This window comes from Drosophila serrata, unplaced genomic scaffold (genome assembly GCF_035046125.1).
Source record: "Drosophila serrata isolate PLE 108 unplaced genomic scaffold, ASM3504612v1 contig_295, whole genome shotgun sequence".
Lineage (NCBI taxonomy): Eukaryota > Metazoa > Arthropoda > Insecta > Diptera > Drosophilidae > Drosophila > Drosophila serrata.
The window spans coordinates 1,704,116-1,729,590 of record NW_028257193.1 but is presented as its reverse complement, the minus strand read 5'-3'; the positions used below and the strand labels follow the sequence as shown (position 1 = coordinate 1,729,590).

At 44.0% G+C, this 25,475-nt stretch overlaps 2 protein-coding genes across 3 annotated transcripts in view; one reads left to right on the top strand and one right to left on the bottom strand.

Moving 5' to 3' along the window:
• primo-2 (low molecular weight phosphotyrosine protein phosphatase primo-2) overlaps positions 1-25,475 on the bottom strand; it is a 75,801-nt gene that overhangs the window by 35,347 nt on the left and 14,979 nt on the right. Inside the window, exon 2 of one of the 2 annotated variants that reach the window (XM_020962098.2) lies at positions 11,277-11,492. The exons of the other annotated variant lie outside the window; for it this stretch is intronic. The gene's annotated coding sequence lies outside the window, so the exon portion shown is untranslated. The remainder of the gene's footprint in view (positions 1-11,276; positions 11,493-25,475) is intronic. 2 annotated transcript variants of the gene reach the window in all.
• kmr (pleckstrin homology domain-containing family A member kramer) lies at positions 419-25,468 on the top strand. Its single transcript, XM_086837089.1, is given in 14 exon segments — positions 419-3,245; positions 4,267-6,583; positions 8,093-9,182; positions 12,501-14,674; positions 14,676-15,954; positions 16,699-16,991; positions 17,443-17,736; positions 17,827-18,057; positions 18,417-19,748; positions 19,812-19,994; positions 20,057-20,149; positions 20,211-20,328; positions 22,070-22,568; positions 23,547-25,468. Coding segments are annotated over 13 exon segments (9,459 nt in total). The 5' UTR covers positions 419-3,213; the 3' UTR covers positions 22,093-22,568; positions 23,547-25,468.

Sequence of the window (25,475 nt, the reverse complement as noted above, 5' to 3'; positions counted from 1 at the left end):
AAAGTTTGGTGTACTTTTCTCGCATTATTTATTGTTCCAGTTTTTTATTTATCAGTCTCTGTAACTACTTGGAATTCTTTTGCTTGATGGGTATTTATAATTGCACTTAGCGTATTACAAGAGTCTGGGGTGGGTGGGTGGTGGGTTGGCCAAGGCAGCCACGGTCTCAATAGTAATTAAGTTGGCCAGTTCGTGGGCCGCTTTGCCGACTATGGCCACTTGAAACTGAACTGGCCCCTGTTAAGTGGGTTTTAGTAGCTGTCTGTCTACCTTTGCACAGCAAAAAAAGGGTAAAGTTGAAAGAACTTCATAGTTCTTCTTGATTTACAAATTATTTTTAGATGTACTACTTTAAAAAATTTAAGATTTTTGCTTACACTTTAAGCTGGTAATTAATATACCCCTTAATTAGGTCCCAGTATCATTTTAATTTTGTATTTCCTTCATTTACCTTTGCCTCACTTTGTGCTCTCTATTGGTTTGAGTGGCACTTATCGTTGCTGGTAATGACGTAATTGCGGACATTTTGCGGGGAGTTGGCCAGCAGGTGTGTCTCCTCCTTTCTTCCCTTCCTCAAATGTGTGTGCGCCAGGCTGTTGCATATGTCACAAACATAAACATTAACAGTCAAGAGACAGGCTAAAAATATACCTAGCCATGGGCCCCAAAAAGTAGGCAATTGTTTTCTTGATTGCCGTCTGACCCACATCAAAATATATTTTCTGACAGCTCTTGGGGAGGGGAGAGGGTGCGGGAGAGGGAGCGGGGGGCGAGGGGTTATCGGCCTGAAATTATAATTATACATATCACGGGTATATCCGTGATAATTGAATTCCAAAGCACAGACCACGGGGCGTATGCGCGATTTTATGGAAATTATTTTCTGTCGGGAAAGAAACTCACATCGCATGCCAATCACATGCCAATCAAGCGAATCGATATTAATAATCGTCAGCGGCATAGTTTCTGTTCCATTATCGTTTCCAAATATTTGAAAGATTCGGAATAAAAAAATGCCATATTCTTTCGGAAGCTTTAGTTAGTTGTAGTTTTGCATTGGTCAAAAGATATATAAACACACATGGCCCGATGACCTCTAATCTGCTCTATTTGCAATTTGTTATATAAATAAGCATAGTTTGCCATGTACCATCATTGTCCTCGTCATCATTTTGGGGCTGGCTTGATGCCAAATTTATATTATCTTTTACCATAATGTTTCACTATATATACTATATAGGTATGGTGCTCGGATGTGGGCCATTTATATGCACATGTAGATATATATGTATGTATTTTTTGGCACATTCTTATGGGTTTCCCTGTGCCCCCGCCCTCATCCATCATCTCGTTGTGTGCATAAAATATTTTTGTGGTAATTTTTCATGCTCACATTAGCGGGGTCTGTCAACCAAAAAATAAAACCGGCAAAACGATAGCTGCGAGCGAGGTTTCGGAAAATTTGTTGCAGCATCAAGGAGCTAGCTGCAAGCCATTTCGCCTCCGCCATCTTCTTTCCAGGGTTTTCCTCTCGCTTTTCCTTGCTCACCACCCACATGAATAAATAAAGCAAAACTCAAAAAGGACCCCACATAGAGCGAAAAGGAGTGGAGAGAGAGAGAGAGAGTCCTGTCTGCTTGTCGTTTAATCGGTATTGATTTTGTATTGTTGTTCCGCTGCCAATATTTTATAGTACGCCTTACTTGGAGCTCCGCCTTTCAGCCATTGCGCTTTTGGCCAACGGTCGGATGGGCGTTGCGTTAATTGAAAGCCATACAAATTGCTGACCGGCTGGCAGGCAATTATAAAATTGTTTGGCCAAAGTTGATTGTGGCGTAAAATGGCAGAGAATTAATGGCTCTAAAGAGGCTTCAGACGAGGACTATAAACATAGTCTGGTTCTCGAATGACCGGTATCAGTTGCTTATTTATGACACCACATTATCACCAGGATAGCGCTTTTCATGCAAAAAGCCTCAAGTTCCAAGTCAAGTTTTATGCACACATATTCTGCTGGACAATGGAAAAAGAACAATTGCAGTGTGAATTTATGAGACTTGCCACAGGCATCGAAGTCGCTACCAACTGCCTCTGCTCTGAATATAATTTATTGATACAATTTTCAAGGATTTCAAATTAATTTCGGACCATGTTTAGTTAGGTTCTCCAAAAGATTCCATTTGTAGCTGTTAGGGATTCCAATAATCCCATACAGACAGGATGGAAAAGAACAGAAGCCCCTCCGGAGACCAAGCATTCACATATTTTTTTGCACTTCCGGGGCAGAATGTGTGTGCCTGGAGCTTCAATAAAGGACAATCCATAATTCATTGGTTGAAATGCATTCAGAATGGACCACATGACCATGTCTCTTGCATCTCACGGTAAATTGCATTAAAATTGTCATTCGATAAAGCATTTATCGAGTGTCCAGTCTTCTCTCTCAAATGTTTGCTGTTTGTGTCATATCAGGAATTTGCTGTTCACTTCACATTAAAACCGAATTCGTGTTTCATATTAATGGAAATATTCGATGCGGAATTATTATTGTTTCCTTGGAGATGATTTATTTTTTGTGTATTGCCTTGAGGGGGGATTCTCCCCTGTTGACTACCTCGTAAATATGCGTTAAATGAATTTATGATGTTTCTGATTCGCATTAAATGAGCAGAACATAAACAAATTCGAATTTAATTCAATTTTCTCCCTTCCCCGAGAACCCTAACCCCCCAAAAATCGATATAGAAAATAAGTTCTCTGCCTGCGCATACTTTCTCTGGGACTTTTGGGTTCTTTCACAATTTTCGCTCTTGCCCCCAGAACGTATAAATCTGCGGTGCTCCTCAATAAAAATAGACACATTCACAGTTTCAATTTCAACTAGACGACGGCTGCAATTTCCTCTATTTTTTGTTCGGATTTTTCTGTTTTTTTTTTTTTGTTGTTTTGTCGGCGAAGAGCAACGCAAAAAAGAGGCCTTGCCACATTTCAATTTGGGGGCACAGCATCAGCAGCGGCAGCTGATTCGCAAAAGTTTTAATTGAGTTTTTGCAACCAATCGAATAATCAAATCAAAACTCATTACAATAAAAGCGAAGCGAAAAGAACGGACCGGCAAAGAAATTAGTGCAATCGAATTAAGGCTGCAATAAGGCCAATCAAGTTATTAATCGAATTAACGCGGCTCACGGCGACAAAGAAAAAGGTGAAAAAATGTTTGGCTGCATTTATCAGCTGTGGGACTGGTGAGTAGCGCAAATCTCGTAGATCCCTCCACGCATATGACCCCTCTATATGACCCATTCCCATTCCCACCCCCACAGTTCCCATTCCCCTTCTCAAACCCGCAAGGTCAGCCTGCGTCTGCGGCCGGGGCGGCAACTGCAGTTAATCAATTACGGTCAATTACGTGCTGAGCCAGTTGCATTCAACGGCCAGTAGGTTCCGTGCCTTCCGCAGCTCGCGAACATGAAAAGTCTGGGAAAATGGAGCTTAACCCTAGGTGTATATAGTGGAATCTTACATGAAATATTTACTATCTTGTTACCTTTAAGTTTTAGTAAGAATTATGAACTTTTAGTGTATAATAATTTAGACAGAAGCATATAACACAGTGAAGAAATCATTTCCGACCCTATAAATCATATATGTACATATATTTATGATCAGCATTAAAAGCAGAGTCGATCTAGCTATGTCAGGTTAAAAAATAAATATTCAAATTTTTTTTTTTGGAAATTTTGAAAATTTTATAATGGGTTACATTTTTAATATTGTCAAAAATTGACAACAAATTTAATTTCTTCAATTTTAAATCTGAGTATGAAGATTTGTAAGCCTTATAAAAAACCAAACTTATTTCCGAATTGAAATTAATGCATTATTGGCCGAGTTATAATATTTGAAAATGTTAGATTTACCCAAAAATTTAACATTTAATAAAAATATTAGTTTTATGACCTTATTTATGCTGCGTTTTCTTGGCAAGGGTAGAAATGCTTTTCCATTTTCTAAAATAATTGAATATTAGTTTAAGCAAAGCTGTGTTCGCTGTGCTTTAGGTTAATACTTTTAGAAAGTGAGAAAGTAAGTTCGTATTTCATTTAAACACTATTATTTTTTATCAGTGCAAAACCTGACATTTCTAGGGTTAATTTTTGTTGTCCACGCAATCAAATTAAATCGAACGACCTCAACTGATTGAATCACAGTTCCGCTTGCCTTGCGAATTTCCACTGATCTTCCGCCATTTGTTCCGTTTTGCAGGTTGGAGGCGCCACCGCTCTTCACCGCCGGCACCATGGATGCCAAGAAGCTGCAGCAACTGCAGGAGGCGGCGATTCTCGCCCAGCAGCAGAAGAAGCTGCCGCTGGCCTACCAGACGAATCTCGTTGACTACCGGACGGCGGCATATAGTCAGGCACTCTACCAGCAGTCACCAACGGCCACGAGTTCCAGTGGCGGAGGAGCACTCTCGCCGATCGAACTGCAGCCGCAGTCCAAGCACCATGGCCTCATGAAGCACGGTCACGGCGGTGGAGGCACTTCGAGCAGTTCGCACAGTTCCCCTTACCATCAGTCTTACTCGAGCAGCGGTGGCGGGACAGCCGCTGGTCAGGAGCAGTTGTATCAATCACCCACAGAGCGCACCTATCTGGCGGCAGCGGGCAGGTTGCAGGCCAGCAATGCCACCGCCGGCCATCATCCCATCTCGGCTCTACAGGCACAGTACCAACAGCTGCAGGCAGCCAAGATGCAGGCTCAGCTTGCCACCCAGAACGAGGCGGCTCAGGCGCAGCAACGGACCTTTGCCATGCGACAGGCCATGAATCCGCCCACCAATCATTATCACATGAGTCAGTCCCCCAGCATGGTGTCCACTCTGACGCAACAGCAGCAGCAGCAGCAACAGCAGCAGGCACAGCAGCAGCAGAGGGCACCTCCCTCATCGCTCAATTTGCAGAATCAGTATCAACCGGCTCAGGGTCCTCTGAAGCTGCAACAGCAGCAGCAGCAACAGCCTGTGATGCCCAAACACTACCAGGAGCAGCTGTATGCCCAGCAGCAACAGATGCAGCAGCAACAACAGCAGTTGCTGCAACAACAGCAGCAACAGCAGCAGCAGCAGCATCGACACAAGACCGACCTTCAAACACCTGGCAGTGAGCACGGTACCGTGTACATTCAACAAAACCATCCCGGACATGTGGTGAACCAGGCCTGCCAGACACAGATATCGGCTGTTAAGCCCAAGGCCACGCCAAGCTCAGAGGAGTCCTCGACCAACTCGGCCAAGAGTCCTTCGCACGCGCCTTTGGACAGAAAGAAGAGCGCGGGATCCATACAGGCTCTTAAGTCACCAATTACCAAGAGACCACCATCCACACCGGTGACCTTATCGGGTTGGTTGCACAAACAGGGTTCCGATGGCCTAAAGGTGTGGCGCAAACGGTGGTTCGTCCTGGCGGAATACTGCCTATACTATTACAAGGGACCCGAGGAGGAGAAGCTTCTGGGATCTGTGCTGCTGCCCTCGTATCGAGTATCCGCCTGCTTGCCGGAGGACAAGATCTACCGCAAGTTTGCCTTCAAGTGCGAGCACCAGAACATGCGAACCTACTGGCTGGCGGCGGACAACTCCGAGGCCATGATGCAGTGGGTCAGAGCCCTGGCGGCGGCCAGCTTAATGCAGGCACCCAGCAGCGGGGAGTCGGAACCCAGTGTGAACTCCTCGTTGAATCACAGCGGTGAGAACTCTGATTCCGGGATTCATACGTTGCAATCGCAACCCAGCAAAGGACAGCCGACGCCATCCTCGGATAATGCGGGAGGAGGAGGTAATGGAGGCAATGGAGGAGGTGGAGCCCAGCCGCTCTACGCCAATGCCCCACCCAAGCCAAGACGTATCAATGATGGAGGCTACTCATCACCCTCACCCGAGCATCACGAGCAGCAGCAGCAGCAACACTCCGGTCGCCGTCTGATGTCGCCCACCCAACAACTCTACCAGCAACAGCAGCAGCAGCAACAGCACCAACGATCTCAACAGCAGCCGCAGCAGCACCATGCCATCTACGACACAAGGACGGGACACGTATCCACCGCCTTGCAGTTGCAACAGGCCCAGCAGCAGTACTCCCTGGACCATCTGGAGGCGCAGTTTCAGCAGCAACAACTGGATATGGAGGCGCAGATAGCCAGGTTGCAGCAGCAGCGGGCCGCTGAGGAGATCTATGGCGAGCGGGAAATGTACATGGCCAAGCTGATGCAGCAGCGGCAGGGAGCAGGCGGTGTCTATCCCACACAACAGCAACTCCTGCAGGCCGAGAGACGCACTCCGGATGCCTATGGGCGATCCAAGCAGCAGCGCCTGTTCGCCGCTGCAGCTGCTGCAGCGGATTACGAGGATATCTACAACATGTCACAACTGGCAGGAGGAGGAGGAGCAGGTGGAGCCATGTCCGCCCAGGAGGCACTGCTTCAAGAGGCTGCTAGCTATCGGCGTCCCCTCAGCCCGCCCAGCTACGATGGCAGCAAACATGTGCCAGCGATGCCGCAACGCTACACACCCAATCACATGGAGGTAAGTTTGGAAGAGAAGGAGAAACTTGACGGAAAGAAGGATGAGGAGGTAACCAAAGTGGAATTTTGAACAAATATCTAGTCGTGTAGCTATTAGCTTTTTAGATTTCAAGAAAAGAGTTCAATTTTAAAAATAATTATAAAGAATAGAAAAGAAATTTCCCTTTAATGCTTAAAAGCTTTGTCAGGATCTTTTCAAAATCCAATAGTTTGGCATTCCAGTAGATGTCTGTGTTAGCCCAAACCAAAAGTGCACTTTACAAAGGCAATCAAAATGACCAACCGCTGCCACAGGCAACAAAGAGCTGCGATTCCAATTGCGATTGCTGATGACCTGCCACTTGACTCGGCATCCATGGCTTTATGGGTACTTGGTAGCTTGAAACTCAGAACTCGGGGGCGTGGCACCCGCGAAGGTCAGCCCAGCAAATCATCTGCGATGCCACTTGATGTTGTCTGATTGCAGCAAACGGAGGAGCTGTGAGCTGTGAGCTCTCAAGAGCTCGGGAGAAAACTCTGGATGGCTGAGAGGTTGCTTTTCAGTTTTTATATGTGTATATTTCCGCACCTCTCCTTTTGACCCAGTTGGCCAAGTCCCCCCGTCTGGTGGTTTCCACCTCAGCACGTATCAGCTTTTCACTTTTATTTGCCCTTGCCGGGCGCCTGTTCTCCGCTGATATAACTCCACAAAAGCCGCGCTGCAACACAAAAGCCGCCTCAGGTGGAGCAGGAGCAGTGAGGGTGTGTGCCGGGCAGAGTGCACCCATTGATGGACGGGTTGGGAGCCAGTCTTTCTCGGAAACTTTCGGTTTCAAGCAGCTGCCTCGAGTCCCGAGTCCGGAGTCCGGAGTCCGCAGCGCACTCTTTAATTGGACTTTAGTGTGTCAGTGGGTTGCTAAATTGCAGACGTTTCTTCAACGAGGGCTCCTCTCCCGTTCCTGGCCGCTGTGCTGCAATTTCCTTCGAATGCAACTTTTTGAGCTCTTCGCCCCTTTGGCCCGGGAGTGGGAGTGGGAGTGGATGAGGGAGTGGCATCCGGAGAGGGCGTCGGGAGCAGCTGCTTAGTGGGTCAGGTCAGGCGCTGCAAGTTAGCCGGGAAATGAGTCGCGTGCATGATTTATGGCCAAAGGCCCTGGGCCCAAGACCAGCTGCGCGCTGAAGTTTGTTCTAGTATCCGCCTGCCAAGTGTCGAACAAGTTACAGGGCACGCCAATCTTCCACACTCAGCAAAGATATTTTTTTTGAGTAATTTGAAATGTAAATCCTAAAATAAGTTTGCTCGCTATGCAAGCTAAACAAAGCGTGACAGAAGTGTTTACGTTATAGTGCAGACAGCTTCTAGCTCTCGAGGTCCTCCAGGTGTAACTGGGAATGTAACTTAAAATCATAATAATAACCGATTTCTTCAAGTGCTAGAACTAGTTAAAAATGGAAAAAACCCTACTCCCCTTGCGGCCATTAAATGCCCCTTACTTATTCTGCTCGTTTTTTTTCCAATCCAATTCCGCAGGCCGGTGCCGCAGATCAACTAATCAATACCATGGACTTGCGTGCCCGCTCCGTGGCGGCCATAGTGCGTCCACACTCCGCGGATTTCCTGGAGTACGAGGCCCGTGCCGAGGCTGCTGCAGCTGCTGCCGCCGCAGCGGTGGCCCAGAGCCAGCAGGAAAGTGGCCGTGCCCCAAGACCCAAGTCCAGCCTGGACATTAACCGTACCCCAGATAGCTTCTACTATTCGGAGGCCAGCTATGCGGACAAGATGCGCAAGAGCGCTTTATATCTACAGAGCGGAGGAGCGGGTGGAGCCCAGCCCCAGCAGGCGGGTAGCTATCGTACCGCCACCGGGGACTTTGGCTCTGGAGTAAACACCATTGGCTATGAGAATCCCTATGAGCGAGCCTACAAGCGGCAGGAGCTACTGGCCGAGGCTCAGGCCCAGGGTGGAGCTGCTAGTAGCATGCCGCGCATGAGCCGCTCTGCGAGCCAAGGCCGTTCGGTCACCTCCCAGCTGCAGTCGCCGCAGCAGGAGGATCTGCCGCCCCTGAACGTGCATCCGGGTTCCATTTTCCCGCCATCGATGTCCACGCAAGAGATCATCAGCAAGAACGAGCAGTTCCTGCGTTCCGCCAGCGCCCGACTGCCCAAGCGGTCGGGTGGCATGGATGACGATTACTCCGCAGGCAACTCGACCACCACCTCGCCCACTGGAGCATCCAATTCGCCGCAGCATAACCAGGATGGAGAGCGGAAGCGAGAGGAGTCCATGAAGCGGCTGCTCGAGTGGAAGCAGCGCATGCTGCAGTCACCATTGACGCGAAAGGGCATCCAGCAGGGCGGCAGCAATATGTCTGCCATGTCCAAGCTGGGCAGCAATCCGAACATCCTGCTGGCATCCACAGCTGTGGCCAGTGGAGCACGCTATGGCCCCCAGGCGGGCAAAACGGGTCTGGTGGGGAATGGCAACGGCAATGGGAATGGTAGCGCCACCGGAGCTGGCAATCCACCAACAGCCACTGGCATCCAGCGATCCCGATCGGAGAGTCAGGCAAATGTGGGTCCTGGCGGAGTGGTGTACAACAGCTACTCCTCGGACGATGAGGGTGAGTGCTAAATCAGCAATGATAGTCCCCAAATACGTATTATCCATATTTTTTGCTTGGCTTCAACTCTGTCCCTATTTAGTACTCTTCTATCTGTATCTGTATCTGTAACTCTCTATTCCGTATCTAAACGTTGATGCGCTACTTTATTTGTAAAACATTTTCATTTACTTTGAAATAATAATGAGAAATTATTTACTGCTTAAAGAGCTTGATTTATAATAATAATCTAGGCTTCTGAATCTCTTCTTGGTTAGATTTCACACCAACCAAAATTAAATCACCTTGATTTCATGCCATAAATATGTTTTTAAATTAATTAATTGTTCAAGCTCATAATATAAAACATTTTTTAACATAAAATATGATCAATTTATGTTTCCTTGACAAATTTGATTTACTTTTTCTAAATGCTCTTTAATTGTTTACTAAATAAATGTAACGTTGACAAATAAGGCGTGCACATAAACGTGACCTATATGTATCTCTGCCTACATCCATAAAGTATTCGTATTCGTATTCGTATTCGTAGATGTATCTATCTGGCTCTGTAGCTGTTGCTAACCGTGATGCATTTTTCCTTGTATTTGCTCTTTGGCCTTGCTTTCAGTTAGTTGCATGTTAGATAACAACAGCTGCATGCCTCTTTGTTTTTGTACTTTCCTGACGGATTGCAAGCTGCTGCAGAGCTGGAAGAAACACTCTTTAAAACAAAAGCACTTTCAGTGGCAGAAGCTTCTGTTTTTGACTGCCATAATCCCCCCATTTAAGCCTTTTCCTACCATTTTAATGCTAATTTATTAGGACCTGGCGGCAGACTAAACAATTAAAAGCTTCATGTAGTTTAATACTTGTGTGTTTTTACCATTTTTTATTGCCTTGTTGCGTTCTTTTATGGCTTAATAAATACGGTTAATTAAATAGAATAGAAAAAAGAGATGTCCATTTTTTGCGAGAGACAAAAGCTAGTTAAGCGAAATCGAAAATAAACAACGAAAACCTTCCTGCCGTGCGCACACCCAAAGACACAACCACACACCATCCATCCATCAACACACGCACCCTTATACACACAGCAATCAGAAGCAAATTTAAATTTCAATGAATCGAGTATTTAAGAGGCGTTGCCGTAAAGTAGGCAACTTCTTAAATTACATTTTAGACTGGTTTGAGTCTAAAATATAAACAAAACAAATAAATACCCTTGCAGTTATTCATAGGATTAGAGGTTTGAATGTGAAATCGATCAAAACTAAGTCAAAGATGTATAAATCTCAGAAATTTCAAGATTTTTTGACAATTTCATTAATGTATGATGGTTTTCAAATGTTTTATTCTTTATTGGTTAGAATTTAGAATGCAAATATAAATATATTTGACTTTTGGCAATCATTGGCTTTTTGGTCTTCGTAGGCCCAGGTAGATATTTCTATATGCCAATTTTTTTTATAAATCCCAGTTTTTCAATTATTATAACTCAGTCAAAATTGCATTAATTTTCATTCGAAAAGCGTTTCTATGCTAGTTTTAATAGGGCTGAATCTGCATACACAGATTTAAAATTTAAGAAATTAAATTTTTTGTCAAATGTTGACAATTTAACTAACAAAATTTTAAAAATTTTGAAAAAATTAAATTTTGTCCGGACTTAGCTAGAAAGATTCTACCGTTAATGCTGATCAAGAATATATATATATAATTTATAGAGTCGGAAATGATCCCTTCACTGTGTTTGAGGCTTCTGACTGAAATGGTATTACCCTGCAAGGGTATAAAAACTATAACTTTTCGATTCTTCGACATATTTTCATCTAATAATCATAATCTGTATTTCAATTTTAATTTTGTGCAAATCGGTTGGATATATCATACATAGAAACGATCGGTAAATGTACAGGAAAATAAAAATATCACAAACTGTTGATATAACATATATAGGTTAGAATAGTATGGCATTGCTTGTCACTTGTGTCACTTTATATTACAATTAAGTTATAAGATTGATGGCAATAGGGGAATGAATCGGGAAATAAGAGGCCAATCCCGCCTATAGCATCTATATAAATAAATATAATTGTCATGCTTAAGACTTACCGCAGTATAGAGACACGTCATCCTTCCGGTGTAGAGTTATATTCTTGGCATCATCGAAGTAAGCTTCGTCATGGTCGTCCAGATGTGTTCCATAGGCCACGTCATATTTTTGAGGCCGTAAGTTTAATCACTATCACTATCACTCCCACTATCACTTTAGGTGTTAACACTGCGAGGACCACGAACAGACTGAAGCCGGAGCGGCGGGCTGAGCCTCTATTTATAGTCCCAGAGCGTCAGAGCAAAGAGAATAACAGAGAGTGTAAGAGCGAGAGCGCGCTAGAGAATGAGTTACCTCTAGAGAAAGTTAGAGAGTGGCAGAGAGTAAGAGTTACCTCTAGAGGTAGCCAGTGGGAGATGGAGAGTTAGGCATACGTTCAACGATCATATTTATGAAAGCTATATGATATAGTCATCCGATTTTGATAAAATTAATACCGAAAATAATAGAAAATACTTTTGCATTTATATAGATGAAAATATTATGAAAACTGGATAAGTTTTAATATGTTTTCTAGACGGACATGGCCAGATCGACTTGACTGCCCATGCTGATCAAGAATATATATATTATATTAATACCCTACAAGGGTATAATGAAACATAAACATTTCGATTTATATAGCATACATATTTTGGTTTGGTTCTATTTGATCGAACAGTGGAGTTGGATATAAACCGAAACCAAAAACAAATAAACATTTCCGTAGTCGATAAATCTATTTATTTCACAAAACCCCTTTCTCTCTCTATCTATCTTTCATGGGTTTAGTAAACATTTTTTTTTTTTTTTTGTTGGCGTAGTCACTCATTCTCGTATACTACATTTTTCCCATCATGAAAACCACCGGGTGCTTGGTATTTCCACTACTAAATGCCGCTGTAAACTTCGCACTAAAACCCAAAACAACCAAAAAAAAAAAAATCAAAATAATAATAAAATACAAAAAAAAAACCAAAACTCAAACTCAATCTGGGATCCATAGCGCAATCGACAACCCACTTTGATTGAATTGAATTTAATTACATGCCAACCAGCTCGATATACAAATATGTTTTATATTTCTTCTTTTCCATACGTACTATATAAAATAATTCGTTGTTGGTTACTTGTAAACCCAATGCCTCATAATTTTGTAAATGCTGTAAATCGATCAAAAAACATACAAAAAAAATACATAAACAAACTCGCTAAAAACATAAACAAAACGCACGATAACGCAGCTGGCACTGTGGATGATGATGATAACTTGTATAAAGCGGCGGCAGGAAGGTCACCATCTAAGGCAGCAGCAACAACAGCAGCAATAGGTACAACAATAGCAGCAACAGCAACCGTAGCAATAGCAACAACATCAGCAATAGAAACCCTTAGAAAAGTAGAGAGTCCCAAGCCCACACCAACCACGACGACAGGCCCAGTCACAGGCACTGCCAAATTCCAACTGAAGCCCATCCTGAAAGTGCACGAGGCCAGCAAGACCCGCATTATTCAGGTGCAGCCCAAACAGCCCGAGGAGGAGAGGCCCAAGCCCAAATTACACCTGCCCCAGACAAAGGAGGTGGCCAAAGGAGCTTTGGAAGCAGAGCTGGGAGAGCATCAGGCGGAGCTGGCAGAGCATCCTCTGCCCATTTTGCCAAAGAAGGCGGCCCCCAAGTCGCCGCAGAATGCCAATTATGTGCCCGTGTACAGCAATAAGCTGGTCAGCAACTACGAGAACATGGAGTTTGGCAAGCCAATCCCCGAAAGCAAGTCCCTAGAGAGCAGTGCAGCGATTACGGATCCCGAGGAGACGCCCATGCTGATGCAGCTCAAGTTGTTCAAAGAGCAGCAGCGGCAGCAGCTCGGGGAGAGTGTGGAGCAACAACAGCTGGAGGAGGACCTGACACCCACGGCGGAAAGTAAGCCAATGCCCGGGGAGGATTTCGATGGAATCAGGGAGAAACATGGTGCAGAGACTGACGGGGAAGAGGAAGAGGAGCAGGACGAGGATGATGATAGCACTGCCTGTGAGGAGTACACAGATGATGATATAGATGAGGCTCTAGCTCAGGATGATGATGACGGAGCTTCAAAAGCAGATGAAATGGAGTTGCAAGAGCAGGAGCAGAAGGAGGAAAAGGAAATTCAACAGATATATGTGAATGAGCCCATCACTCCCACCGAACAGCAGTTCGACGAGAGTCACTATTTGCCCATGACGCCCAAGAAGGCGGAACTGGGCCAGCCAGGAGTCCTTACACTGGTGGCCACACATGAGAGCTATGAGGAGGAGAATCACTATGTGGAGATGACAAAGGGCATCCAGGACGAGGATAACAAGGGCAACTACGAGATCATGTGCCTGGCAAGCACTAGCTCCAGCGCCTTCAAGCCGGCCACCAAATCGGAACCGGTCTATATGGAATTAGCTGGCGTCAAGGGCGGCCCAGCTCTACCGCCAACCGAAGAGGCTCACTGCTCCTCAGGCCGGTCCACCCTCAAAAAGGGCAAAAAGTCGGGAACGGAGTCTATGAAGAAAAAAACGAAAAAACGGCAGGGCAAGGACATGCCCGACATCCTCAAGCCCGCCAAGAGTGCCCTGGCGTTGGCCAGCGATAGCTCTGATGCTGATGACGAGAGCAGCCGGCAGCAACTGGAGGCGAAGAAACTCCGCTCCAGGTCGCGATTCAGTCTTTCGGATACCTTTAGGCCTGCTTCATACTACTTGGGAGCCTCCACGCCCCTCAACAACTATGCAGAGAGCTCGGACAGCGAGATACTGCCACCACCGCCGATTCCAGACTCACCGCCGCCCATGGAGGAGCTCAAAACAGAAGAGATCTTCTCCTCGGAGCACTATGACACAGTAAAGAGACGGGATAGCCAAAGCAAGGTCACGTTGTCATACGAACAGCTGCCCAAGATGCATGCCAGCAATACGTCCCTGAACCTACCAAAGGCAGTCCCTAGTCCCACTCTAAAGAGCAGTCGCCTCTCTTTGCCCGATCACTTTACCAAGGTGAGAGCCACTCCTCCCCAGAGACTACAGGTGGTAGCAACGCCATCGCAGCAGCACCACGCCCGCACCTTGTCGGACTCCAATTACAGCTGTCAGCTGACGGATAACAGTGGATCCCGCACTTCCTCTGACCTGGATTTGTACCGCCGGAGGGGACAGCAGCAACGCTGCACCAGCAACAACTCTCTCCCTCTTAGCAGCGAGAGTGAGTCTGTGGAATTCCGACAGAGATCCGACTCCGAGTTGGATCGCCAACGATCAAGGAGACCACTCTCCCAGGAGTCCATCAGCGAAATAGAGTCACTGAGCGAGCAGTTTGAGGAAACGCTAAGCAGCCACGAACTGGACACCTATCTTAGTCACCTTCACCTGCCCACCGGTCAGGCCACTCCCAACAAGTCACCACCTTCTGAACGATGCCAATGCTGCAGCGGGAGCAGATATCCTGACCAATCTAATCAAGCCACCAAAGACATTCCGCAATGCCGAAGATGAGGAGCAGCACTTTTATGGGAACATACACTTCCTGTCCTCCACGGACTCTATCCAACAGTTGGGCGAGGGAGCAGCAGCCGCTCTGATGGTCATGCATAGTAGAAACAATAGCAACATATCCACGCAATCTGCACCTTACTATTACTCTGAGCTGCCAACAGCGGCAGCCACTTTGAATAATCAGCGGGAGATCCACGCCCATGGGCTGAACATTGCGCACATTCACAATCCCATCAACCGACAGCAACAGTTCGATATGGATGCATTGGTGGACAAGGATCAGGCAATCGATAGCAAGAATCTGTACTGCGTAAAGGACAACAACGAGAAGCTAAGCAACAAGCTGAACAACTTAAAGCTAAAGCTGGATGCGGCAGAGCCACCGGAGAGTGGCGGTAGTGGTGCACTAAACCCATCACATTCATATCTCACAACTACTAAAAACACAAACCTCGCTCGTAAGACGATTGGTGGTAGCATCCCGTTGGATGGTGGAAGTGGCGGAGCCCCTAACAACGATGGTGCTGGTGATGATGCTGGTGCCGAGGCTGGAGGCAAGACCCAGATCCCATCGAATAATGCCAATCAAAACCTTTCAGTTCTAGGTGGCGAGCTGCTCTGGGAGGAGGATGCCCTGTGGCGGGAGAGTTTACGTAGGGTATCCCAGAGGCATGCGCGTTCCCTGGATGACCTGGACAGGATTGCCACAGGTCCGGTGTCCAGCTCCACGCCGAAGGTAAAGCTTACCAGAGAGGTGACCTATGTCAATGACAGCCTGAAGCCACGGCAGCAACAGCAGCAGCAGCAGCAGCAGCTGCAACCACAGTCACAACCTCAAATCAATGACGAGCATGATGTCTATGTTCAGCTCCTGGACAACTCCACCCTCAGCCAGGACCAGACGGATTCGGATGTGTATGAAGTGCTGCGAGAGGAGACTGCCTCTAATTTGTCGCACAAATCCAATGAGCTGGATCGCGAAACCATTCGCCAGTGGGATGCCATGTCCAGTGGACTAATGAAGAGTCACCACAGCAACACAGAGGCCGCAGGGACACCCAGCTCAGGATCAGCCGTTGCCCATCTGCCCCTCACCAGCAATGTGCGCTCCATCATCCAGCAGTTAAATAGCAGCGGTGATGACGCCAATGGCAATCCCATGAACAAGTCAACGAGGAGTAGTAACAACAATCAATGATGCAGTTGGATTCCCGTCTCACCCAAAAATATATGCAATGCTTTGCATGGGTTTTAGTTCAGATTTTAGTTTTCCATTTTCCATTTCCCGTTTCTGTTTGCATTCTGCGAGTTATTTCATTTCATATTGGAGATAGTTCTCTCTATCTATTTGTTTATGTTGATTGATTTGTTACTGTTGCTGTTTGTTGTCGTCATTATTGTTGTGTTGTTTTGTTTAATTAATCAACTGGTAAGCAAACTTATATTTATTTATCAAATACCCACAACTATCCATATATCTCATTAAGTCATTAAAGCGCTTGTATATACGCCACTCATTGCCAACACGACCTCTCTCACACACGATGCACTCTCCCTCCTCCCAGTCACGCCGTAGAGTTGAGAATCCCACAGATAGATAGATAGATACATAGATAGATAGATAGATAAATGGGTACATCTTTTGGGCAGCATCAAGAGATTATGCAACGATTTCCGCTTTATCCCTCACACCCGTAGCCATATCCATGTTTCTTTCCCTCTCGAAATAGATAAAAAATAAACCAAAGAGCCAGCGAAAATAAAAATGAAATTAAATTAAAACTATTTCCGGCATTCGCTAACCGAAAACTGATTGCTTTTCTAAATATTTCGCGCACGCATTGAAACTATTCTAAGCCCGCCGCCTCCCACGACCATCTGACATACCCTAAAGTGCCTAATTTAAATCTCTCCTAACCTTATAGCCTCGATTTCGGTGCGCAATGTGAGCAATCTGCCCATGGGTAATCTGACGGTGAAGCCAGATCCCTCGGATGCCATGCACCAGGAGTCTGCCTTCGCCCCTTACTATGGAGGAGCGGCCGAGACGAAATATGCCAAGAATACAGTGCTCACGGATCGGGGACTCTACGCCGGAAACGGTGTCCAACTGGCCACATCAACGCCGCAGCATCAGCAGCAGCAGTTCCGGATGCGACGCACTGGCAGTCGGGCGGAGATCGATATGCTGGAGCGGGAAACGAGCACTCAGATAAGGGTAAGTCTTTACTTAAAGAGTCTTAAGACTTTAACAGGAAGTCTCAGGGGGAATACGTTTGGGGTACAAGCTGTACCCTTTATTTAGTTAAGTTTTCGAGACCAGGGTTTGTTCCTGCCTCTTGGAAACTGACCCAATCCATACTCACGATTTCACACAACCCACAGAACTTGGATGTGTCGGCAGGGGATTTGCTGAGTCGCACCCACGAGGAGCTGGTCCTGCTCCTGATCCAGCTAAGGCGACAAAGCAGCCAGACTGCCAGGGCCATTGAGCAGTGCTGCAGCGACATACATGATGTTCAGGTGGATAAACAATTGATTAAATCCATGTTTATCGGTGGGGGCTAACCTGGTGCTGGTTCTTTTGCGACTAACTCTTCAAGCTTTTTGTCTGACTAATCCAATTATTTGGTGAGCTTAACTAACTCTTTTTATATTGAATCCCCTAGAATCGCTTGCGCAGTGCCGAGGGATTGACCAGAGCCGAGAGCATCCAGAGATTGGATTACTTGAAGCAGCACCTGCTCGACCTGGAGCGGCACTATGAGAAGAGCAAGCCGCTGGTCAATCTGGTGGATAACATGGTCAAGTTGGGATCCTTGTATCGCAACGATGCCAATGGTCGAGTCCAACCCGTTACCATAGAGCGTTTGGAGTTCAATCAGCGCATGCAGGAGCGGAACATGCTGCAGGAGGAGCAGCAACAGTGGGAGCGTTTGAGTCCCAATCAGGCGGAGTTGCAGGTGAGCTTAAGACAAATTATTGGTCAAACTATGATTAAAATATTTGTAAACTTCCCTCCTGTCATTGACTAACATTTTGTGTCCCATTAGGCCAAGGTACGTGAGCTATACCAACTGGATCAGTTGTTGCAGGAGGAGTCTGGGACTCTGCAGAGTCTCCAGCGGGACAAGGAGGACCTCGAGCGTGCTCTGGGAGGACTCAGAGCTCGTATCCACGATAGCAATGCCACTCCAATGGCCCTGGAGGCCGCCAAGAAGCAGCAGCACATCCTGGAGCGCGAACTGTCGCGGGTCCATCAGCTGCTGGCCGAGAACTCAAAGGTATCCAAGGTGCCTAGTAGAAGTTTTTTGCATTTTTTTACCCACGCGTCCACGTGGGATGCGTGTTATTTGTCTGCTTGAGCTTCGCATGTCGCTTGTGTAACTAACAACTCATTTTTGAATCCCACAAAGCTCTCTTCTTATTGAAGGATTAATCTCCGACCTGTCATAGATGAAACCGGAGTACATGTGTGTGACATTAAGTGTCTTAAAACAATTCAATTACATTAATTAATACATTTTTGTTGAAGAAGATGACATGATTAATGCAAAAGACTTCTCATGTTTGTAGCCTCTGCTGCATGTGCCATAGCAAAAGTCTCAGAATAACCAAAACTAACCAAAATCTTGCCTTACAGAAATTGGAGCAGACAGTGGCGGGAAATGCCCATCTGGAGCAGGAGCTTCTACTCCTTCGCCAGAAGGTGCAGGCCAGCCGTGGAGAGGTCGCCAACGGAATGGTTAATGATGTTGCACACATCAATGGAGATCAGACCGCTGCCGTGTTGCAGTCGGAGTTGGAAAGAGTCCAGTCTCTGGTGGGTGACATGCAGAGGCAGCGTCACGAACTCAGCTCGGCGGTGCGCCAGCTCACAGAAAACTCAACCAGGTTGTACCAGGAGATTGGAAATAAGGAGATGAACGGTGGTGGCTCCACCAATGGCAGTCTGAAGAAGCGCAGCAACTCTACGAGCTGGACAGAAACGGATCTGGATGCCAACATGTTGCGAAGCGGCAGCCGTCAGCAGTTGAATGACTCCTCCTTGAACCTATCCACACCCCTGTATGTGGACACGAACAATGGTTCGACCAAGCTGAGCGACTACAACCGATACAATGGAGGCGGAAGCAGCGATGCCCTGGAGATGAGTGGAGTGGATAGCGATGGCTTCTTGGACAGCAATCCTTTCGCCACCGCCCTGGAGAAGCAGGAGATCAAGACGGTGCGAATTGTAAAGCGGGAATCTGAGCGGAGGCATCGTGATCGCAGCGAAAGGGGACTCAGCAGCTCCACACAGAACCTGGATCAGGTCCTGGAGGAGGAGCAGTATGCCCAGCAACAGCAAATGCAGCATCAGCAACTGTACGCCCAGAGCTTGGAGGAGCAGATGAGCAATGGCCACCACAGCCGCTCCAAGTCCCTGCCCCGGAACTACAGTGAGCCCCCCAAGCCGCGACACAGTCGCCACATGAACGGCAAGCAGAATGGCCACCACTACAATGGTGGCTACGACTACGACCGGAACAGTAACTACGAGCACCAGCCGCCACCACCACCGGCTCCCCAGAGCAATGGACACCATCACTCGCAGCGAGAGCAGCGGGAGCATCTGAATCCACTGGCCAATGCCTACTTTGCCAAGCAACTACAGCAGCAGGCGAATCCCTCCCGGGACAGTGCCCGTGTGGCCCTCAGGACCAAGACCGATTCCCTGCAGAGCCTTAACAAGAGCTTGACGGACATCAGTCCGGAGCCCGTGTTCCAGAGCGTGGCTGCTCGCCAGATTATCAACGAAATGTCCGCTGGTTCGGCATCGGAGGACACCGAGAAGGTGGTGGAGAAGGTGCCCCCTCCGCATAAGCATCGTCGAGCGGTTCCCCGCGAGAAGAGGCGACACTACACGGCTCCCAACAATGTCAACCAAAAGGCCATGGAGAAGGTACAAGCTGAAAACGATATGAATCGAAATGTGAGTGTAAAATAAATTAAATTTATCTTATACTTGATTATTTCATAAATCCTATTTATTTAGAACACAAACTGGCGAGCACGCGATGATCTGGACATGGAAGTGGCTCTGAGGCCAAGGATGAATGCTCCTGATGTGATTCGTTCTGCCCTGGGACAGGGTGAGAAGATCTCGGAGAATACCATTGACAACTTGCTCTTGGCTCCAAACAAAATAGTCATACCCGAGCGTTACATACCAGAAACAGTGAGTAAATACCAAGGCAATCTTTATAATATATATTAAAATATATTAATTATCCAAAACAGACGCCTGAGCTGTCGCCGGAGGAGAAGAAGCGTCGCCAGGAGAAGGTGGAATCCATCAAGAAAATGCTGTCCGAGGCGCCTCTTAGCAGCAATGTGAGTTTTTTATCAATTTACTTAATTAAACATGAGATGTGAAAATGATATGCATTTTCAGGAAAATGAGACCCTGCCGCCGAGCAAAATCAATGCGGAGAAGAAACAGCGCGAACACCTTTTGCAGCTAAATCAAATCCTGGCCCAGCAGGTGATGCAGGTCAGCAAGATTGTGGCCGGTAAGTTCAGAGAACCCAGGATACATTTCCTCAGAGAGAGTTTAGGTTAAGTTCCTATTGAAGCAAGCCCGAAGCAAATTCCCATATCAAACGTATTATGCAATGCCTTGCAAGTTGAGTTTCTGTTCCATGTTCTTCCGTTCTTACTAATATGCTCTTCAATCACCGAATCGAGCCCATAGACCTAAGTGTTATGTGTATATATCCCTAAGCGTTTATTCAGTGTAATCTAACCATGCCAGTGAGCCCCACCATGACCCCACCCATTCATTCTGATCTGTCAACTCTATGCTCTCTTCTAATCTCTATATATGTATCTTCTTTCAACTCTTTCTGATTTCTAGATGATTAATGATAAACCATATCATAAGCATACCATATAATCTAAGCGTTGCTTCCCCTCCGTTCGAATCAAGTTTCTCTCTAAGATCATCATTCCCCCATCACCTTCTCATTGCGAGCGATGTCCCTGATGGCGATGATATTCCTTCATGACCCCTTTTCACACACCCACACACCAGCACCCACAACCACGCCCACTTATACACTTCAGACACTGTCTACAGTCAATCGTACAACTCAAACATGTGTCCTCTCATACAATTCGCATTAGCACCTGGTCAGTTTATGTATAATTAATCATAAATTAAGTAACCAGCGATCAGGGTTCCATGAACTGCATACGTATACATATTACGTATACGCAGCGTTGTCCAAGTTTAAGAAACAAATCAAGCAGAAAGCCATTTCGTATTAATTGCATTTACAAATAAGGGATATTTATTTGAATTAAGTTAAATTAATCGTACCAAAGATCAGGATTCTATAAACTGCATACTCTGCGTATTACGTATACGCAGCGTTGTTCAAAGTCCGCAAACATATCAAAACGAAAAGCTATCTTAGTTAATTAAAAAAAAATCGGGAAATTTTGAAGTCATTTTCATTGACAAAATAAGGGGGATTACATTTATTTGAATAAAATTAAATTCATGGTAAATTAAGAACTGCATACTCTGCATATTACGTATACGCAGGGTTGGCCAGGCCTCAAAACAAATCAAGCCAAAACGCATTTCCTATTTATTTATCAAGATTACTATTATATTCGTTTAAATTAAATTCAATTAATATTAAAGAAAGAAGCCAGAGGACAGGAATCCATTGCCTGCATATTACGTATACGCAGGGTTGGCCAGACCCTAAAACATATCAAGCCGCAAAGCATTTCCTTATTTAGATTTAGGAAATTATTACATCATTTTCATTCGTTTAAATTAAATTGAACTAATCTTAAATAAAGTAACCTGCGAAATGGAATCCATTCCCTGCATATTACGTATACGCAACGTTGGGCGGATCCCGAAACATATCAAGCCGAAAAGGTTTTCTTAGTTATTTCAAAAGATTTTGGAAACCACTTAAACATTTTCATTGACAAAATAAGGGAGATTTCCCTTTATATAAATTAAAATTTAATTGAAGTAAAGGAACTTTAAACTAAGAGGGCTGCATACCAAAGAAAATTGTTAATATTATTTTAAGCCCGGTTAGGGCTATTCCCACTGCGAACTCACATGAAATAAAATTCAGTTACATGTTCGAATAAATTATAATTAATACTAACCCCTTATCAAATTTATTTATATAATTAAATACTTGTTTTTGCATTTGCATTCTGTATAATTTAATAAATGTTTATTTGTTTTGTTTTGTTTTGTTTTCTTTGCATATTTTCTAGGCAACCCCACTAGTCACAACTAATCCGAAAGTAGCTAATCGAGTTGTTTCTGTTCACATTTTGTGTTTTTATTTGCATTGCATTCGATTTTCGTTCACGTTGTGTTTTCTGTTTTTTTTTGCAAATCGATAAGTGAGTGAGAGGGTTCGCGATATATGAATTTGCTGTACTTACACACACACCAAACATATGAGCATACATAGAACAAACATACATATATAGAACGTAACACCTAAGCATACGGTAACTGCAGTTATAACAACAAGAACACACGCGAAGTTTACAGCATGCTAAATTAAAAAAAAAAACTCACTGAAACTCACTTCACAACAAAAAATACTAAAAACAAAAATATATGAAAAACAAACGACAACAAAAGTATAAACAGCAACGCAATAGCAACAAGAACAAGTACAACAACAACAAAATAAGCACAAAGAACAACAACAACAACCAGAACAAGAACAACAACAACAGTAATACGATACCGTAAGTCCAGGTTTGTACACATTACGTTTATACAATAACCATAAATAAACCATAAGCAAATATTGTAGCTTCCATGCCATGCCTATTATAATATATAATTATTATCACTCTGAAATCTCTGCTCTGCTTAGCCTAGAAACTATATTGGCCCAATATCACTTTGCACGCCCTAATTATAACTATAGGTTTTAATAAATATATAAATGAAATTTGCACTCGAAATACTAATCAAACAAATAACACACACACGCAAAGCACACAAAACTTACCAAACATTCTAAAGAACACTAAAACTAGTAACACAATACACTGAGCACAGTATTTACTACAAGCACCAAAAAAGTGCAATTAAATTGGAAATTAATATAGGGAAAACTTTTAAATCAATATTATAAATTTATATTACTTCTTGAGATATATTCAAGAGCTAAGCTCAGTTTTCCGTCAGTGTACTTATCCCGGAGCAACATTCCGTGGAGTTAAGCTTGAGTTAAGTTACTCAGGAACTTGTTATCTCTCGGGATAACTAATTAGCTGCCTAAAAACCTTGTCACTTGAAAGATTATAAAGTCTCGCAAGAAATGTTTGAGAAAGTTTTGAAATTAAATTTCATGCAAATAGCTTAGTTTTCAACTAAATTTCTGCACTGCCTAACCTGCGTGTAAAACTTGTCAAATCGATCCAAGAACCAGAACGAGTAAGTATGAGCTCAAAGCACCAACAACAACAGAAACAGCCAAGACAGGAGTAATAAACAAACAAAACAATACACTCCCCAGAAAAAAAAATACAAACAAATTGTAACCAAAATAATCCACAACAAACAAAACCTACATATATGTATACTTCCGTACGGTTTATATCGGTGTATCTACCTTTTTTATACTCGAAACTTTTTACAGCACGCTTGGGAAGGTTGTGATCAGAAGAAAAGATACTTTTTTTAGATTTTGTCAACTAACTCGATTCCCTTTCTGTTAACCCGCAGAAAAAGCCATGTCCAAGTCGGCCGAAAGAGCAAACCAGGAGGACGAGCATCGATCGGAGTCACCAAGCGACCCACTGCCGATATTCCAGCAACGCGACAATTTTTACAGCTAAATGCGACAACTAAACTGCAACTAAATAACTAACTCCGATTAGCGAATACACTATTTTATTCAGGCACAATATCCGCTGCATTTATCTTGAGAATCAAACTAGGAAATTTGCTAACAATTTTAACCGAAAATCGAATCGAATCAATTCATAGATGTGACGACTGAGTTATATGGAAAGTTATACATGACATACGATATATCCGCGGAAAAGACTATTTGCTAATCGAAATCGAAATCACACAGAGGGGAGGGAATATTAACGAATTTTGTGCGAAAATGATTGTTATTGCGTTAATGATACTATGCATATTATATTATATATACATATATATATACACAACATATACAATATGGAAATCAAAGATTCAACATATCAATGTAAGGGTGTTACAAGTCATTCAAACGATATCAATTAACACACACAATTAGCGATCGTTCTTGAACAGAAGTTGGAAGGATAGAGCAAAAAACAGTGTCAGTAATTAATTCGGAGTTGAGGCGAATCAAATACGTTCCTGAGAGGTGGTAGATCGGTCAAAAAACTCATTCATGGCAACTAAAACAATAACTTTGAAGACTTTTGTAACCGACTTTTCGAGAGTAGCGCATTTTCTCTACAAAGAAGAAAGTAACCAAACCAGCAGGCAGTTACAGCATTTGAACAATTTTTGGAGCCAATATTATTGCATTTGATATGAACCAGTTTTTAAGATCAATCAGTCAGTCAGTCAGTCAGCAAATCAATGGCATCAAATGAACCTACAGCAGACCGCACAGCGCACTCAATGCACTTCTCAGTCCTTTGCAACTTTTCCCCAAAATGTACCTATCGCAATTATTCATAATTAATGGAATAATATATAAATAACTGAGAAAATATAATTAAATTGTATTTAAACAAAGAGAACATATATGAATGGCAACGCTGAACTACAACATGCATATATAAATTTAAAATTATACATATTTAAACGAGCATACTGCTATATACACATATAATTATTTAAATGTAGGTCAATTAGCCGGGCAATTAAGGCGGAACCATGAAGGAAATGATACCGATGATGGATGTTTTTAACAAAAAAAAAAAATAAATAAAAAAATAAATACTATACAATACAAGTCAATGCTATCGCTGGTTGAATTTAATGTCTACATAACTTTAAAAGTTATTGAAATCGCATAGATCTATTCACAATTATACATTAAACAAAAATAATCGTACTAGCCCACAAGAAACAAAAATGGAAACAACGAGACATTGTTAAATAGAGAGCAGAATCTAGATGAAAACGATCCATGCAAAATTGTACAAAAATATATTTTAAGTTGATAGTTTTTAGTTTTGTTATTTACGATTATTATGTTACATCTATTTGCTATGTATGGTTTAAGGTTCATTTAATTACAATTATTATTGCTAAGTTCTTCATAATTCCACAAGTTGTTTGTACATTTCGCGGTGCTATATGGATGTGTATACATATGTAAATTATTTTTGCCCCCGAGTTTTATTCTAAGTTCAAGCACACACTGATCAGAATATATATATATATTGAGACATTGTCGGATATGTCGGCTTAAAATTGCAACTGCACCAAGCTTAGAAGCACGCATATTCCCTAGAGATCGAGAAATCGAGATTAAATACATTAAAAAACACACACACCCACAACAAATATTTATTGCATATATATACATATAAATATACATAAACATATACATACAAACTGTACGTCATAATATGATAAGAGTTGAAGACGATAAACTGCGAACGAGAAATGTTATCAATAAAGATTATAGTTGAAAATTCAAAT